The sequence below is a fragment of the Triticum aestivum genome, chromosome 4D (assembly GCF_018294505.1).
Source record: "Triticum aestivum cultivar Chinese Spring chromosome 4D, IWGSC CS RefSeq v2.1, whole genome shotgun sequence".
NCBI lineage: Eukaryota > Viridiplantae > Streptophyta > Magnoliopsida > Poales > Poaceae > Triticum > Triticum aestivum.
The window spans coordinates 157933283-157946234 of NC_057805.1; the positions used below are offsets into that span (position 1 = coordinate 157933283).

General features: G+C 49.2%; 1 protein-coding gene across 1 annotated transcript; it reads right to left on the bottom strand.

Annotated features, from left to right (window-relative positions):
- Positions 1–366: 366 nt before the first annotated feature.
- Positions 367–2837, bottom strand: LOC123096989 (uncharacterized). Its single transcript, XM_044518769.1, has 2 exons — positions 2174–2837; positions 367–1367 (listed from the first exon to the last, which is right to left on the bottom strand). The coding sequence occupies exons 1-2, from the start codon at positions 2801–2803 to the stop codon at positions 693–695; spliced, it is 1305 nt and encodes a 434-aa protein (XP_044374704.1). The 5' UTR covers positions 2804–2837; the 3' UTR covers positions 367–692.
- Between the last annotated feature and the right edge of the window lie 10115 nt (positions 2838–12952).

Below are 12952 nucleotides of genomic sequence, written 5' to 3' on the forward strand. Positions count from 1 at the left end.
GAACTGGTGCTCGCATTTATTCTGGATTTATTTTAGGATTTCCGGTGATACGCATTCAGTAGGAGGAGACGTTCCCGTCCACTACGAGGTGTCTACGATGACTTTGTAAAATCTAAGTGATATGCCGGCTCAGTCTCTCGGAGGTGCTCATAGGATATGGTGGTCATGCGTGTATTTATAAGGATGAGTATATGCACGTATATACGAGCACTTGTGTCTGAACTGATGTAAAAAAAAGTTGGGCAGCAATCCAGACGCATATTGTTGGTGTGATAAAAGGGAGGTGCGTCCATAAAAAAAAGGGAGGTGCGCACCCCACTGATCCTATGCATTTTCTGCTAAAGCTGATAAAGTAAACACAAGTAATATAAAAAGGGAGTAGAAGACTATTTACACACGTTCCAAAACATACAAAATGGCTGGTGGAAAGAAAGAACGATACACCAAGGATGACTTGGAAACTACACTTGATAAAATAATGATTAACAATCACAGGGCAGTTCTTCCCGGCATTGAGGCATGGTAGTAAATGCAAAATAACAACAATCGGAGGACTTCCATTCCCCACTGTGGCATAGGAGAACATGAACCGACAACCATAGCTTCTGATTTGCATAATATGATCTGATAGTTTCTTTACGGCGCATAAACACACACCAGTTAGATTCCAGCTGCAGCGCAACAGCTTGCAGCTAGAGAAGCCTGAGATGCCCAGTATCATTTAGCCTCTTTATTCGCCACCCAGTTCTAAGCGAATGTTCAAGAACAGTGACAGATGAATCGTCTATACATATCCTCTGAGACATCACAGGGTTGCAGTCCAGCAAGCCCGCAAGGAGACATCGAATGGGGATTGCATGGCTGAAAATTGCAATAGAGGTTGTAGAGCTCCCCAGACTTGTTTCGTGAAGGTGATACCTTTGGTTTATGTCTTTCACGGAGAACTCATCCTCGGTATCATTGTCAACCGAAGTGACAAACTGGAGACGGCTTTTACCAGATTTCTTCCTTTGGAGGCTATGCCGATTGAGCCTGTAAAGCAAATCCCAAGATGGGCCATCTTGGACGGAATTGGTGGAGCTCTGCCGAGATAAACCCTTTGCGTCATTTTGTTGTGATTGTGTATCCCCCATTGCCACCTTTTCTGGTAACCTTATGATTGTTCGGTTCAGGAACTCCATCATCCTGAACTGCACCTGCCTGAGTGACTCTCCTGAAGGTGCTGAGAAATCAGGCTGGGTGCTGTCCATCAGATTAACCATTTCTGGGGTATAAATTTCTGATTTTGGACAGCCCTCCCACTGACCATGACTCATCTCAGTCAAAGCATCAGATACTTGGATCTGCTCCTCTGGGAAATCAAGTTCCTGCATACAAACAGTTTCATACGTCAAACCTGTTGGGGCAAAAGCCTGATTGGAGAAGATACTTTAGAAGTTGAAGGTCATGAGATATGCTAACATGCACAAACACAGTATGGATAATCATATCATATATAATACCGATCCCTCTCAAAATGTATTTTTGTCACATTTGTGTTACCATGAATGAGAAACTAAACTAGCATTTAACGGGCCAATAGAAAGCTAATACCGAGTTCAATACTTTGAAGACTAAACGGGAACACATTGCCATCATGTTCTGGATAAATTTCAGGAAACAACAAACTTTTTGCATCTAGGAGTACGAGCATCAGAATATGATGGCTCTTATTGTTCACCTTTACAACTAATCCATGTTGTTGCGGCCAAAAAGGACAACACCTTCAAATGGAACAGATGTTCTACGAGCATGCAATAATGCACACCTATTAAAGCCAATAAATTCCATTATACATTCATGATGTGTTGCCTTCATTGAAATACCAAAGGACTGTTCTTTAGGCTGAACAGTGAATTGTTCCACCATAAAAAGAAGACACCAATCTCATAGTACTTAAGATGGTACTTCTCACACAGCATGAATCTATCTTAAAAATTGGGTTTTACTACAACAATGTGGAATACATAGCAAAGCATTTACAAGCAGACTACAATATTCTAAAATCTACTGCAAGCCAAAGACTTAGTAAATGCTTAAAATTGCTTTCAGGTCCATTGCAAGCCAAAGACAGGACAATAAGCAAGCACAGCGCAAGAGTAGAATTATACAACAAAGGCCAAGAACGGCTCACCCGGCAGACAAGTTCAGCAGTAGCGCGGGAACGGTCGAGGGGCGACGTCCACGCAGCGGCCAGCTGCGAACCACGGGAGCGCAGGAACACTGACAGCGCGCGCGCCTGTCGCTCCCCGCGCGCCGTGAGGGCCACTGCCGGCCATCGCCCACCAACCAGGTCGGGTCGCATCGCGAACGCACATTCCCCGTGGCTAACTATTACCACCTCCAGCAGCGCCTCCGTCCTCCCCTGCTGCGGGAGGTGCTGGTGCAGCGATGGTGGGGGAAGGAGCACGTGGCAGGGGTCCCAGACCTTGATGTTGGGGCCGAGGAGGCGTGGAGTGCCCGTTACGGATGGCTGTGGCGAGAGCGGCGAGTCGGCGGCTCGGCAGGGGAGCACCTCGGGCTCCTGCTCCAGCACCTTGGACGCAGATGCCGGTGGAGCCGGCGCTTGGGCGGGAGGGGGCGGGGCCGAGGGCTCCGAGGCTGAGGCAGTCGATGGATCATCGTCGCCTTCGTCGGCCGCGGTAGAGATGGAGGAGTGGGAGGAATGTGCAGAGCCCATTGTGCGCGGCCGTGGTGGGCGGCGAGATCTGACCTGGAGGTGGGATGGGTGCGAAGTGGGGAGAGTGAATAGGAGCAAGGGCATCTCCGTCGCAGTCCATCAAAAAGCGTGTAAACATCCGCCCATCGGAACCCAGAATCATAACGCTAATGGGGTGAACAAACGAACCGGGAAAGAAGGTGGGACCTCTCCCCCTCTCGCGACCGCGTCGCCCCCACGGGCGACCGGTCGCGCCCCGATTCCCCTTCCGCCAGCTCTCCCTCTCTCCCCCCTCCCCGCCGCCGTCGCCGGCGTTCGCCGCCGGGCCTGGCCCGGCCGCCGCGACGCTCGCCCTCGGCCATTCCCCTCTCGGTTGCTCTCCGGCGCGGGGCGGAGGACGCCGAGGGGTGCTCCCTAGGCGGCGGCGGTCCGGCGTGGTGGCGGGGATTCCTGGCGCGGTGCGGGTGATCGGCTGGACGGCGGCGTCGCTGTTGGCGGCGGGGTGGCGCGGCCAGGCGGCGCCCGCTCGGCCCAGATCTGGGCCCTTCGGGCCCCATCTGGGTTTGGGCGGGCCGACGGTGGGGCGGGTCGGCGGCGTGGCTTCCAGGAGGCGGGGGAGCGGCGATGGGCGTTGGGTGCTGGCGCCGCCCTGCTGCAGCGTGGCCGGCGGGGCTTAGTGGGCTCGATTCGGGCCTGGCCGGGCCAAGGGTGGCCCGGTATGCCCTGCTGTTGCGTCCGGACGGCGACCGCGACGGTGCCGGAGGCACGAGCCTCCTGCACGACGGTGGAGGAGGTGGTTCCCTCCCGCGCGGCTACGACGCTGCTGCTCCCGTCGACCAACGCCTCCTCTCCTCGTCTCTTGGCCTCGTGGTGGTGATCTCAGTGAGGCGGCGTGGGTGGCGTTGCCACCGCGGTGGCGCGTGGGTGGGCGGCGAGCTGGCTGGTTGGCTCCGATCCGGTTGTGCGGTGGGTTTGGAGTTGGGAGAAATCCTTGCCGGGTCTTCCGGCTCCAATGCGGTGACGCCTGCGGGTGCCATCATTCCTCCCTGGAGGGTGTCGGTGGTCTTCATTCCCTCTACCCTCCGCGTGCCGGGGGAAACCCTAGGACACGTCCGGGCAGCAGCGTCGTCGGCGTCGCATTCCTTCCTGGAGGTGCTGCTTGGTACGCGGAGGATCGGAGCCTAGGATCGTAGTGGGTGGATTTCGGAGGGCGCAGCGGTAGTGGGTCATCCGCGCTTTGTCGAGCTGCCGGTGTTTGCATTGTTTCTTCTTCTTTTTCTTTGGCTTGTTGTGCTGCTCGCCACAGTGTTTTCTCTGTGATCGGTGTTGGTGCTTTGGAATACAAAGCGGGGGGAAACCCTTTTCCGGTAAACATCCGCCCAGCACGGTCCAAACAATTTATTTCATCTAACCCCAACCTGGATGCATATTAGATGCAAATTTAGCTCGTTTGATTGGCTGGGCTGTATGAATATCTTGCCTTGCATCAATCTCAAAGCAGTTTCGAATCAGACTCAGTAGGAACGGCCGAATTAACCATTTTCTCAGAGCCAGATCTGTGCGAGCCGCGTGTGCTAGTTCCCACGCCTGAGGAAGATCGAAAGACTGATGTGACGTTTCATAACCCTCTGCGTTCTCTTCCCTCACCGCCCACCCTCGGTTTCACACACACTCTTTACTCTGTCATCGCTCTCTTGGTTTCTCCCATGGCCAACCCTCGAGCCCGCCTCCCTCTCCCCTACTCCAACCCCAACACAAATGGTGGGTCCACTACATGACCAGGTCATGCGGCAACCTTTTGGCCGCAACCTGGTCGCCGTCCCCTTCTCTTTTCGGTGGACGCGGTTCGCAGCCATTAACTCGCTTGTCGTGACGAGGAGTGTGGTAGCGGCGTCATCAAATGCCGCTGACATTGGCCGGGTCCTTGTCATCGCCAGCCGGTCTCTCCTACCCGCCTGGCTTCGGTCCACCTCCATCGACAGGATCTGTTCGTCCACGTGTTGGGAAATGTAGTAGAAAACAAAAAACATCGTCCTACGATCAAGATCCTGGATCACTATGAAGATGCATACAAGGTTAGATTGGATCGTTACCAACTTCGACTTGTAGGGAAAGAAGAGTTGGTGTAGATCATCGACGAAGTCCCTCGAACCGTTCATGAACGATCCCTCAAACTAAAGACCGAAAGAACAATCTCTCTATGGATTGCACGCGCCGAGCTTCACGATTCGGCAGTGCTTCGTCGTTCAGAGCTTCGCGTCGCCGGAGAACTAGAGGGAGAAGTGAACCTCGTCGGGCTTCTCTATTATGTGGGATAGAGAAAACTAGAACTAGATCTAGTCTAGATCAAACTAGAAAAGAACTAGAACAAGGGAGAACTGAAGAGGGAGAGCTGGAGGCAAAGGGACTTGTGTCTCTAGGGGGAGGCTCCCTCACATATATATAGGCAGAGGAGGGGTGGCTGACTTGGGGAGGCTCCTACCCTTGGTGCACCTATGATGTGGAGCATTCTATGGACATCACCATGTCAAGAGCACCTTTGCCAAGAGACACGTTGTAACAGCCCGAGACCGACGCTCCAGAGGCCTTCCATGTTTTTCGTGATAACTGCGTTAATTATTATTTTGTTGCATTCATCATCGCATCATTCACATTGCATCAGCACTCCGTTGCCGTCATTTTTTCAAAACTTGCATCTGTTTGTAGTTGTCGCTTCCTTCTTGTCTCTATTGGCCTTCCTCAGATTAACCGGACTGCTCTCTTCTCTCTTTTCCCTAAGCCCAACAAAACCCCCCTTGTCTCAGTAGCCTTTTGTCAGACCCATTTGTCTTCGTTTTCCCTCGTCTCATGTCCATCCTCTCGGCTCAGTTCACAAACCCCCTCGCGCGCGTCCGAAAATTGCCCCGAACCCGAACTGCTCAGTCGCCACCGATGGATGAGGATCAACCCCAAACATCTTCGGTTTATTTATTGGACTTCCCTCGCCTATTTATCTCGCCCGCCGTATCTAAATCGAAGGTTTCTTTTAGCCCCTAAACTAGCCACCCTACGTATATATAGCAGACAACCCTAGAATTTTGGAGGATGTCTGTTAGGGCATATTTCTCTCTTAGTGGTTTTGGTGATTGATGACAATGCCTTTGTGGACTAATCATGTGCATTGAGCATTTCAGATAATCTATAATATGGCACAAGACGATTCGAGCTCCTCGGAGTTCTAAAAGTGAAGACGGTTATTGTTGGGGATATAGCTTCGAGGTATGACCCGCCCAGGAGGGTCCGGGTTATACCATTGGCGGCTTAACATGAAGGAGGCCCAGGGAGAAATAAGAAGACGACGGCTCTTGGAGACATGCCTGCTAAAGGCCCGGGACCGGGGCTGTGAATCGCCGTTGGAAGACTTGGTTTATATGGCATGACTGGTTAGAAACCGAGCCGGTCACGTTGTGTGAGCCGGCCGGGACTCTGTAAGCCTCCGGGTCTCTACCTGTGTATATAAAGGTGAGACCTGGCGGTGGGTGAACTCAAGGAACAAGCAATCGAGAACTAGGTCAAGCGTATTCGCTCCCTTGTAATCGAGAATCAAGCAATACAACTAGAAGCGGGACGTAGGCTCTTACCTCATTGTGAGGGGCCAAACCTGGGTAAACTCTCTGTGTCCTTTGTCCCGTTCAACCCCTTCGAGCTAACCTAGTTGCGATGGATCCACACCTAAGTCTTTTCACTAGGACATCTGCCGTGACAAGACCACAACAGTTGGCGCCCACCGTGGGGCCAGAGCATGGTGGTTTCGAGTTCTTGAAGGGCAGCTTCTCAGGGATCAGGGGATACGCCGTGGGTCGGATGACCAAGAGTCGTCGGGGCAAGCACCACATCGATGACGCTGGATGGGGTCCCGAGGCTGGCTCAATCGAGTACGGGTGCCGGGTTCCCTTCGGTGGAATTCACGTCTTCATCGGAAAGATTGGAGAGTTGGGCCTGAGCCGGACATCTGCACCGACACGACACGGCTCAGCGCGCGTGACCGGCCAAGATCCAACCCGCCAGGAAGCGTGCTTTTGTTGGCTTTATTCATGGGGCGGATCTTGAGGAAGGTTCAATGTCAGGTGGAGAGACAGCCATCTACTCAGGTGATGAGTCCTCAACCGGTGAAATCGAATCGATCTATCAATTGCAAGATGTCGGGCTTGGGGGCTGTTCCGATGGCAACAGTATTCCGGACTCCTATAAGCCACTGAGCAGGGCGGCTATTTTCTTGGCTGGTACGCAACAGATGTTGAATTCATCAACTGCAGCGGCTATGACCTCTAGTTCAACAGCTGCTGCGACGGCTAGTGCGAGTGCTTCTGCACGTTCACCGGCTCAGGTCTTATCTGAACTCCTAGATGCTCTGGCAACTCTTTTAGCTGCAGAGGTGACTCCCGCGACTCAAGCACAACATAAAGTGGAAGTTGCAAAACTGCGGGATGAGGTAGCTCAGGTTCGAGAGGAGCTTAATGCTGAGAATGCCAGGATGGCAACGGAGCAAGCTGCATTAGAAGCCGAGTCGCAACGGATTCAAGTAGAAACTTTCCGGTTAAATCTTGACCAGAATGCCTCAAACACCGTTATGCGAAGAAGGCACCACAATCGTCTACCCCTGGAGTTTGAGGCAAGGAATCTTTTAAACACGCCTGGGGCAGGAACGAGCAACCCTCCCGGCGTGACCCGGGCTGCAGAGGCATCCGTGGCCAGGGCGGCGGCTCAACCGCATGTTGCAGACCCGCCTCGTTTGAATTTAAACCCGCCTCAGCAGGTGTCAACACCGCCGGGTCATTATTCTAACCCCCTGGATAACATGATTGCTGTGGCATCACGGCTGGCGGCTCTCCCAGTAGAAGCCGAGTCTCCCGCGGTGGTCGAAGCCCGGAAGGATGTGGAGCTTCTTCAGACAGCCGTAGCTCAGCAGGCGGCTTACTCATACAGCCGTGAGCGAATTCATTCAACTCCCCGTCAGAGTCGAAGTTATAACCGACACATTGAGTTGCCGGCGGTTTCCAGCAGCGAGCGGCGCTGTGACCTGCCCGTGGGCATAACCCGCCGTGTGATGATAACAATGTTCATGCCCTATTGGATGAGGCTAGGGCACGTCAAGAGGCAGAGCTGGCGGCTCAGTTAGCGGCTGAACAACAGCTCCAGCGTAACCCTTTAGCGACTGTAGAAGCCAGGATGACTTCTAAGACAGTGGGGGTACCATGCCTAGCACCGGCTCTTCGCAATGAGCGGTTGCCTAAAGATTTCAAGGGTCCTCGAAAGGTGGCCAATTATATAGCTGATCAACCTCCTGAGGCTTGGATTGAGAGCTACGAGATGGCTATGGAGATGTTAGATGTCAATGACGCTGTGTGCACCAAGTATTTCACCATGATGTTAGATGGGCCAGCTCGAACCTGGTTGAAGGGATCGCCCCCCAATTCTATCAACTCATGGGCGGAGTTGAAAGCACGTTTTATTCAGAATTTCAAAGACACGTGCAAACAACCTCTGTCGATCATCGACCTAGACGCTTGTGTCCAGCGCGAGGATGAGTCGGCCCACCATTGGGTCCAGGGGGTTTCTGCTATTATCCACTCATCGGATAGCATCAATGTCGGCTCTGCTGTCTTAATTCTGGAGAAGAATTGCTGTTTCACCCCTCTCAAGCAAAAGTTAGGGCGGCTCAAACGTCACTTCAATGACATAGGAGAGCTCATGGCGGCTCTCATCACATATGGCGACTTTGAAAATACTAAAGACCCTAGGTCTGATGAGGAGAAGTCCAACAAGGGGAAGAAAAACGACAATGGAAAAGGGCAGCAGTCAAACATGACAAGTCATAACAAGGGTAATAATGGTAAGCGCAAGTAGCCTGACGGCGGGTCGGATTTTGTGGCTAATACTAATGCACAGAATAACGATCGGCGCTGGAGAGGTAAGTCATTTCGTCGGGTGGGAGGATCAAAGTTCATCCTTCTGGCGATGTTGAACCAGCCCTACCCAAAGCACATCTACCAAAATAGGCCATCGACTCACCTGTGGAAAGATTGTTTTATCATGAAAGAATATAAGAATTCCGGCTCTCACCAGGACCACAATAACAATAATGGCCCACACGGCGGGTCAGGTTCTAGCTCTCATGGGCCCGGGTTTGGCGGCGACGGATCAAATTCTGGATATCAGAGTCAGGACAATTAGGGCAATTATAACTAGCAACACAATCAGGGGAATCAGCAACAACAGTCAGGGTATCAGAGTAATCCAAAGCAGCTGAACAGTGGCCAATATCATGTTTTCACCACAAGCCTGTGCAAGAGGGACCAGAAGGTTGATAAAACGAGTAGTGAGCACGGTTGAGCCGATGGTCCTTCGATACTTACGATGGTCAAAGCAACCAATTGTATGGAGCCATGAGGTTCACCCGCCCCAGATTGACAATTTGGGTCAGCTGGCTTTGGTGTTAGCTCCTCAGGTTGGAGGTTACAAGTTCACTAAGGTGCTTATGGATGGAGGCAGCAGTATCAATATCCTTTATTATGATACTTTTCGCCGGATGAATCTGACTGACAAAGATCTTAAGCCGTCCACTACTGCAGGATACTGCTCACGCGACACTACGATCAGAGACCCTTTGCCGAAACTGTGTGCGATGCAATAATCGCAAACGGTGGTGTAAAAAACCCGTCAAAAAGGTGCAAAACGTTTGCAATGGCGGAGCCATCAGACACAGTTCAGATTTTAGTTGCGTGTGCGATGCAGGACACACAGTTAATCCATTCAAACTGTCTGCGATGAGGCAGAACAACAGAAATGAGCAGCCATAACAATGTGTGTGCGATGCAGGACACACGGTTAATCCATTCGAACTGTTTGCGATGAGGTAGAACAACAGAAACGGGCAGCCATATCAATGTGTGTGTGATATACGGCATACGGTTAACTCGGACGAACTGTTTTCGATTAGGGAACACAACAGAAACGGTTCAACTTAGCAAGATGTGTGTGATATGCGGCATACAGTTCACATGGATGAATTGTTTGCGATGAGCCAAAAGAACACAAACGAGTCGTGTAAACAAGATGTGTGTGATACGTGGCAAACAGCCGACTCGGATGAACTGTTTGCGACAAAAAATTACAACACAGACGGTCAGTGCAGTTACTTCGTGTGCGATTCTGTGTGTACAAAAAACTTTGAAAAATGCAAACTAGTTGCTTGTGGTGGCAGAGTATCGCACACGATGCATCTGCGAGTACTCGTGTGCGATGATTAGTATGTTACACATACTTTTCCTTATGTTAACATGTGTGTGAATTTGCAATATGGACAGTTAATATGCAAATGCCTTCTGGTCATCGGGCACACGCTTAAACTCAATGAACTATGTACGATACTAATACTTTCCATGAAAATTTATGAATTTGGGTAACAACATTTGAGTAACATATATATAGTGGTCACACTATTCGACAAAAGGAGGATCTTCGTAACACGGTTTTGACAACCATATGGTCCATATCTACATACTTAACATAGTAACAACTATCACATTTTAAGAGGCTTAGGGCCAACAACCATATGGTCCATATCTACATACTTAACATATATAGTAACAGCTAGCACATTTTCAGAGGCTGAGGGCCAACAACCACAACTATCCACTGGAAGCAGCTTGATCATGGCGACTCGGCATCTCGTCAATGAAAAGGAAGAGCCCTCCTGTGCCTTGGTAGATCATGAGTAGAACAGTGTCTCCAATTTTCCGATATGGATGCATTGCCATGAGAAGTGAGAACTTGTTAATTTGAATGATTCCATTTCTCCGGGAAATGCAGTACCTTGCAATCACTTTGGCGTTATTAGCACGCACAAGTGTAATTCGACCACGCCGGGAAATCGATCCAGGAACTGCTACAGGGGCAATTTCTGTTGACATGTAGAATTAATGTATCGTCGAAGATATATATAGTTTATGAGCATCAACATTAAAATAAGACTTTTTACCAGCGTTTTGTGCACACAATTGGTCTTGGTCAGTGTGTGCACCATAGATCTAATTAATCCCATCCAAAATCCAGCGTTCATACGCTGTGCTATCTCTGTTAGATTATCAACAAAGTTTATGACATGCTTCAAGTCCTTCCAGTGAAATTTGGTACGCTTAGTAACATACAGATTGTTCACTATGCATCCATCATATCCTGCTTAAAAGGTGAAAAGGTACTATTTATTCAGAACATGGCAGAAGAATATATAGTGCGCATAAATTGGTAAATAGAATTTGTTACTGCCTAGGAACGGAGTCAGAATATGATATCACAATTGGTTGCTTAAATAGTGATCAATTGGTTGCTTAAATAGTAATATGACAGCAAGGAGAAAGTTGAAAGGACACTAACCTCGATCAGACTATGATCGACTGATGACGTTGGGGAAGTAAACATCCATGTTAATTAGACTAGGCTGTGGTGCACGCACTAGCATTTTATTGCCATCTTTAAATTCATAACACTTAGACATTTTTCTCCAAAGGTCCGCATTAAAATAGGAGTGACCATCTTTATCAAGTTTTACGCTAACCGTCATTGTAAATCCATGCTGCGTTGTCAATATGACATCCTGGGAGTCATCAGCAAAGTAAAGCCCAAGATTTCCTTCTACCTAATATGGGAGTAACTGATAGAACAAATCCATATATTATATATAGATGAAAGCAAAGTACAAAAATATAGAATTAAAAATAGATAATGTAACAAAGATTTGATGCGAATATATAGATAATGTAGCAACAGATGGTATATGTTCACAAATTTAGGCCATGCCGACCGTGGTAGGTTGAGATTGAACATACCGAGCGCTCACTGAAGTCATCCGGAATGGTGAGATAGAACTTCATTTCCGACTGGTCACGACCACAGTTGCCCGATTTATGCTCGCGCTGTGGACACATGAATGAACACTCACGAATCGGCTAGAACAAAAATGATTCCATGGTGATTTCCGCTGGTTGATTAACAACGACGGACGGACTGCGATAAGAGATGAGTGAATATTTTGCTAATTAAGTTGATTACCTTCTCGATGAGAAAAATCCTCGGCCCAATCTCGCAGAAAACCCCAGTCAACCAGAGTCTAGAATGTCGGTGTAGATAGGCGGCGGAAAAGTGGTGGAGGCGAAATCCGGTGCCATTTGGAGCGCGACCTACGCCCGCCGCCAACAACCGTCGAGCTTAGGGTGCAGAGTTGCGGAGGAGTCCGCGGTGAGTGAGTGGGGACAAAGTGGGCGAGGGTTTTCTTTTCCTTTTGCATGTGTAAGTGAACACACATGGTTCGCAGAGGCAACAGAGATGAACCGTGTGCGATAGTAAATCACCGAGATTGAATGGGAATCCAAATTTCCTTTGTCCTTCATCCATGAGTTTTTTCTATGATGAACATTAACCCTGCTAATCACCGTGTTCAAATTTGACACTTTTCCGGGTTCATTTACAATATTTAGGGCATTATGTGCATTTTCTATGCATTAATGCACGTAATTCAAATTCAAACAATCGGTGCATGAAAAGGTGCACAAGAACGGTCTGGAAAAACCATACTCGTGGTATTTAGTAATTTCTCAAGCCTTTTACAAGGAATGGGCAGAGATTTCAATGGAATGCGTGGCAATAGTCAACCACAAACGCGTCATTTACTGGGTTATCAACTATAGAACAATGGAATATGTGCTTGAAAAACATGACGGCTGGCATGGTGCCATGGTATGGGCTCACCGTGCCCTGGTTAAAAGCTGAGAAAGTTTGATTTATGTCGTCATGCACGCCCTTCAAAAATCGAACCATCACCGAGAAAGTTCAATGCTTTCGAGAGGGAAATCCCCAAGATTGAAGGGGAATCCAAATTTCCGTCCTAGTTTGTAATTCAGTTTTTTTTTCAACGATCAATATACCACCTCAAATGCAACGTGCTCAAATTTGACATTTTTCCAAACTCATTTACCATATTTAGGGGATTATGTGCATTTTCTAGGCATTAATTATGCACATAATTCAAATTCAAACAATCGATGCATGAAAAGGTGCACAAGAACGGTCTGGAAAATCATGCTCGTGCTATTTAGTACATTCTCATGCATTTTACAAGGAATTGGCAGATATTTCAAGGAAATGTGTGGCAATAGTCAACCATAAACGCGTCGTTTACTGGGTTAACAACTATACAAAAATCAAATACATGCTTGA

Coding starts and splice junctions, on each gene's coding strand:
- LOC123096989 (XM_044518769.1), bottom strand. CDS start 2,803: ATGCCCTTGCTCCTATTCACTCTCCCCACTTCGCACCCATCCCACCTC. Junction 1,368..2,173: donor CTGCTGAACTTGTCTGCCGG/GTGAGCCGTTCT, acceptor GTTTGTATGCAG/GAACTTGATTTCCCAGAGGA.